The 6,000-nt window shown below is 46.9% G+C and overlaps 1 protein-coding gene across 3 annotated transcripts in view; it reads left to right on the top strand.

Moving 5' to 3' along the window:
- Positions 1-4,190: 4,190 nt before the first annotated feature.
- Positions 4,191-6,000, top strand: part of slc4a11 (solute carrier family 4 member 11) — a 78,200-nt gene continuing 76,390 nt past the window's right edge. The window contains exon 1 of one of the 3 annotated variants that reach the window (XM_070979057.1): positions 4,191-4,367. In XM_070979057.1, the coding sequence (XP_070835158.1) occupies positions 4,331-4,367 (37 nt within the window). In that variant the 5' untranslated portion in view covers positions 4,191-4,330. The remainder of the gene's footprint in view (positions 4,368-6,000) is intronic. The other 2 variants (XM_070979058.1, XM_070979059.1) reach the window with 2 other exon arrangements.

Below are 6,000 nucleotides of genomic sequence, written 5' to 3'. Positions count from 1 at the left end.
GGAGTTTGAAGGAAGGAAGAGAAATCGTCTTGTCTGACACGAATGAAGTGGATGGCTGGAGTGGAGGAAACACATGTGAACGCAGTTTATGCACCTTTACTATTCACGAATATCTATATTTTAAACTCCAAAAAGAGTTCATGGTTCATTGAAAAATGAATTCAATCCACGGTGCTCTTCTGTCGGCTGGGAGCCGATGGAGCGATTTGTGCTCCTCTTTACAGCCAACAACAGAACAACCTGGACATGATTCATAGCACAGTGCTTTCGATAACCTAACAGCGGATCTGTGGGAAGGTGGCGCTGGGTGGAGAGACACCGAGCGCCGAATTCAAACGGCCTGTGTGGAAGCTGGTGTGGAAGCTGTGGGCAGGGTGCTGACAGAGATCCGTATCTCACTCAAAAAAGCGCGGACGGTCTTGTTTCACACTTTGTGTGTGTGTGGCAGCACCAGAGAATTTAAAAAAATAATAATAATTTATTTGAATTTCTGATTGGGCGGGCAAGCTGTCAATCTAGGCAGGCGTACGCGTACATGCCCGCCCGTAGCTCCGCCCCTGTTCAGTTCACTGTTCACCAACTGCACTCTGGGTAAGCACGTACACGGCTGGAGGAAATTAAGGAGGAACAGCATCATTTTAAGGGAAATTTAAAGCAAGCAGGAGATGACAAACAGATAACAAAGCTGAGTCCAGCTTTCTTGGCTTCTCCAGTTTAGATCTTCTCCATTTCCACTCTGTTGACCTCAGTTATCATGTTAATAAGATTTGACTTGTCTGGTGACAAAGATGGAAACAAGTGTAAATCCAACCTCAAGGCTTCAGCGCATCATTTCAAGCACCTACAGGTGACAGACAGCGCGGCCACGTTTATCTCCAGGTTGTCAACTTATTGGCATTTACCCAGACAGAGGTTGTAATGTAGCCATGCCGCTTGGTGCTAAACTGGAGCGCACACATCGTGTCACCTGGGCTGCAGGTTCGTGGTGGGTGAGAACACTTGAATTATCCTTCGGGGAGGATGCGCCCTGGCTCACCGAGTGACGCATTTGCCCTCGCAGCGCGTAACACTTCTTATGCAAAGCAGACCCACTGGCCATACCACACACAGTGATGTTATATATGCTGGCTTATGCAAATGACTGACCTTTCACAGAGCATTTACATCAGGGTGGGAAATTAACTTTTTGATCCAGTCGCCTCTGTGTGTCTGGCAGATTTAAACATTCATCCGAACTGCTCATTATTGCATGAAAAAGAGCTGCTCAAGTCAAAGTATGAGCTATGAAAAGGCAAAATGTTGTGATGTTGAGACGTTTTTGAAATAAAGATGCAAATTTGAGGCAATTTCCTGAAGCCACGATATTAATGAATCATCTGAAACCAAGTGAATGCTTTGTTTAAGTCACTGACGTGGGTCACTTTGCAGAACAGCTGTGTACAGTGTTTAGTTTTAGTGTTATTTGATCATCAGTACGTAAGCGTGTCAGAAAGAAATTGCTTGTTGCCATTTAACAGATGCACCTCCAAAATTAAGAAGTTTATGCAGCATAGTTTGTGCAGCTCACCAGCTTCATGCTAACCCCTTTTCATAGCAATGAAACGCCTGCAGCAGCTGCCTCATGGAGGAAAAATGGCAGATTCAACCTCCTAACAGCAGTGATTTTTATTTTGGATGTTAGCAAATCTGCAGCTTTAAAACACTGCAGTGCCTGACATTACTTTGCATTACACTCATTGATGTATTGCAAAGCGACACAAAGATAGCAGATATTGCCGTGATCATCTGTTCATAAATCCAAAGTAACTGCTCCACTGCCGTCAGTCGGCTGCGTCCTCAGCTCCAGAATGATCTTTTATTCAATGTCCTCTGCATATTTTGTCAGCGTGATAACAGTTTTTCAGATCAAGCCGTGCGCCAGTTCGCCGAATCCATCACCACACACAGTTTCAGACTCTCTGATGTCCGGGCACACAGCTTATGCTCGCTGGGTTGTGCCCTCCTCGCCCTCCTGTTGTGATGGTTTGAGTTGCTCTTGCAGAAATGTCTGTCAAATGGCGCAGCCATCGAGTGACCATGTGCCTAGCTTGCGGCTATCAAAAGCTAATACTGTTGGCCACTTTTTAGAGTTAGCAAGCAACAACATTATTCTCACGTTGTCTGGTAAAAGCAGATTTCTTCCAAACGTGGCCTTCGACAATGTATCGCTCACAATTTTTAGCTTGATAAAATTTGCAGATTTACAGTAGGTGTTAAAAACGTTTTCATTTCTGATTTCTCCACAATTAAAAAAGCATTTTTGTTCTATTTGCACGCTGCATTTAGTGCATTTTTACCCGTGCACTTAACTGATATAGAAACATTGTAGAAACATTTTTTACCTGTTACACAGCTTTTTTACAGGTAACCCAGTGAGCTCATATTGGACGCAGCAGCAGTGAACTGCTAACGTGTATAATCTCAATAACTGCAGGTTGTTTGAACCATTCGTTACAGCAGATGTGAAGACTGTAACAGAACTCAAGAGTTGCAGTTCAGAGGAAAACAAATTGTTTGTTGTTTGACGATCCAACATGAAATTTAACATGAGTCAGCTGATGTGAAAGCATGTGACGTTGCCTCTTTGGTGATAGCGCATATGATCAGAGGACTTGTTGTTCTGCAGGGTTATGACCTTTCAAGTCAAGTTAAAGTTAAATTCATCGTTCGGTTGCCTGATAGGGGCCAAAGGAACGATAAAAATGCATACCTGAGTGTATTTAAGTATCTCTTTTTGGCATCACTTCATAGATGATCAGATAATTAGTGCTTTTGTTACCAAGACAAACTGGGCTTACCACTCACACAGTGCTATCCTCTGCTGGTGGAAGCGACTGGATGGGTGTGCGGCCGACTTTAATCGACCTTCTTTTTCTGTGCGTCTCAAATTAAATGTGAGATTCTGATTGCGTTTGTGTTCTTGGGTTGATTCGATGTGTGCATCTGGCTTGTGCGAGTTCACAGCGACTGCAATTAAACCAGAACGCTCTCAGCAGCCGCTTGTTTTTTTGGACAGGGTTGAGCTTACCTGTCATCGTGCTCGACTGGAGATTTGGCAACTGCGTGCGGGGGTGTCAAGACAGATCTGATCCCGGGCCCTGTCGCTTCAGCTGGGCATGATGGGCTCGTTTGCGCTCTTTGCCATGAATTACGCTCTTTGGTGTCAGTTAAGAACGTGTATGTTTGCTAAAATTAGCTCTGATTGTGGCCTCCTCTTCAATTAGTTTGCTCTGCTTTGTTCCTGCACATCAAGCTAAAGCTATAAGTCAGTTTGATCAGGGAGCACAGAAGCATTCAGGAAACATGGGGAGAAAGAGAGGTATGACGTGCAACAAGGCGCGATGTTGTGTCCTCCAGAAGGCCCCAATAACAACTGCTTTAATTAGAGATGTATTTCTCACCTTGTTCTCAATTAATCAACTCTAATTGTTTCTAAAAATGTCTTGAAGTGGTGAAAAATGACAGCTGAAAATTAAATAAAACTGAGAAAAACAGCTAATTCTCACATTCGAGAAGCTGGAATGAGACCAAGATCAGAGCAAAGTCTGAACAAGAGGCCAACATCTGTGTATTTATGTGAGAGAGACATAAGGAAAGAGGGACATAGAGAGGGATTTCAGGCTTTTTGAGCTGGCCTGAAAAGGTTAATCAGAACTGGATTAGATTTATCTTGATTAGATTATGATGCATGATATTTTGCAGACAAAGACAAAGCAGCTCTTCTTCATTGAGACACGTCACGCTCTGGCTCTCGCAGGGATCCATTCTTGGTTTGACGTTGTCCAAACACAAGCCAGTGGGAGTGTGCAAGTGCGGACATATGTGAGTGAGATCCTGGAGAGAGACAAGCACACAACCATGGTGAAACTAGTTTGGTCAGTTCAGCACAAAGAAATGGCGACCAGGTGAGCTGATGTGGCTGACAGCAAGATGCCGTGTTGCATGTCGGCTTTGCTGCGTTGAGAGAAGTGTGCAGGGGAGGTGTGTCTTGACGTGCGGCTCGCCTCGCTGCATGCCGGCCAGCCATAGGCTGCTGGCTGGTGAGCTGGGATGGTGGAGGGAAGCGGGAAAGAGGAGGCACTAGGACCCAGCGGCGAGGCAGCGAATCGGCAGGCAGAGCGGGGCTGAGTCACTGCATGTGTCTGAGAGGCAGTCAGAAACAGAGCAGAGCAGGGGAGCAGAGGTGATCTCACTCATCAGCACAGGATAACACAACCATGATGGGTTGACTTGGGGGGGGGCAGGCGGTTGGAGAGAGAGGAAGTGTGCATTTGCCACCACTTGCTCAGCTATGGAGACCAACAAAGTTCTTCATTTTGTGCCTTCGGGTAAGTGGATCAAAGCTCTGAGAGCGGCTCCTCAGCTGAGCACGACGCGGCGTTCACTGGGAGAACCTTGGGGTTCCCTACCTAGTGAAACCTGAGAACCCCCCTGTGAAAAACATGTGCAGCCCACCTCCACTTCCACTGACGGGCGACAGATGTTTGGGTGTGCATGTGTTCTGCTGTGCCGTGGTGTTTTCTCTCTTTGCTGTGTACTTGTTCTGCTCTTGTTCTGACAGAATCAGTCTTTTCAGGGGAGGTGTGGTTGTTGAATCCTGTTGTGCTTCACAAATGCAGATGTTTTTTTTTTCACTCATATGCATTTACTGTTTTTTTTTTTTTTTTTTCCTGTTTATTTCTGGTATGCGGTACGAGAGGTTCCTGCTGGGTATTTCCTCAACCTTGACAAACATTTGCATTGCAAACCCACCCGCAGGAAAAAAACCAGTATACCTGTCGAGCAGGGACAGCTGGAATGCAGAGAAAGCCCGGGCTCGTAATGCACTTTCTCATGTGTTGCACTGGCGGGGCTCGTGCGAGGGTGATCGCTAGACGGAGATGGAGGGGGATTGACTCGGCGCGAGGAGCAGCGCGTGTGTGCGTGAACGTGCACATGCATCTGTGTGTACTGTACGTGTTTGCCTTCATCTGTTTCTGTGCAGAGAAACTGAGAGAGAAAAGATGTGTGCACGCTCGCATATCAGCGCCTGTGTGTGCGCGTGTGTGGCTGTTTGAAACGTGCGTGTGTGTGCGTGCGTGCGTGTGTGTGTGTGTGATAGAGGAAGACAGACAGATTAGTGTTGGTGACAGCCACAGGAGAGCAGCGAGTTCTCCCCTCGCTGAAAGTCCTCCGAGAGACCGGAGCCCATTTGGAGGTGTGATGCGGCTGCCTCCTCACTTTCATTTTGTCTGGGAAGGCAGAGTGGGATACTGCGTCTCAGCGTGTGTGTGTGTGAGTGTGAGTGTGAGTGTGATGTGTGGGATAATACAAGTGCGGGAATATTATGTGAGCGTGCGCGCGTGTGCAGACGAGTGTGTTCACGTAGTTGACGACCCTTTGTGTGTGGGAATATATCTGTGTTTGTCAGAGTTCAGTCGTGCTCTCCTGAGATGTGTAAAAGCGTGTGTGTGTGTGGGTGCGCGTGCGTGCGTGCGTGCGTGCGTGCGTGAGCGTCATGCGCTGTGCACACTAACTACATCTCAGAGTGTGTTTCAGGGCGTGATGGACACTGCTGTGTCTCGTCCTCTGAAGACTCATTTACATTCATTTGCTTGGTGCTGATTAGAGGGCAGGTTTGATCCTCGCAGCAGAGCAGTTTGCTTGTGCGAGCCGAGAGGTATTCAGAGGGTTTGTCACCAATCAGAGGAGAGCTTGAGATGTGAGACGGGTCTGAAATGTCTCATCCAGCAACGTCTTATCAAATGTCTCACCCGTTCAGTCATTTTCCTTTGTCTGTACCATGTCTTTAACCTTGGCTGTGATGCGCGTATGAACGCCTGGCTGCCCGGCAGAACGCACTGATGGAAACATCTCTGCAGGAATGTGATGGAGTTATTGATCACCGCCAGTGACTCAACAATTACTTTGCCAGAGGATTAGATTTCTTGCTTTCCAAACTCACTTCCCTGCTCTCCGGAT

This window comes from Chaetodon trifascialis, chromosome 14, assembly GCF_039877785.1.
Source record: "Chaetodon trifascialis isolate fChaTrf1 chromosome 14, fChaTrf1.hap1, whole genome shotgun sequence".
Taxonomy (NCBI): Eukaryota; Metazoa; Chordata; class Actinopteri; order Chaetodontiformes; family Chaetodontidae; genus Chaetodon; species Chaetodon trifascialis.
The sequence above is the reverse complement of the archived record's forward strand: the minus strand, read 5'-3'. Positions and strand labels throughout refer to the sequence as shown.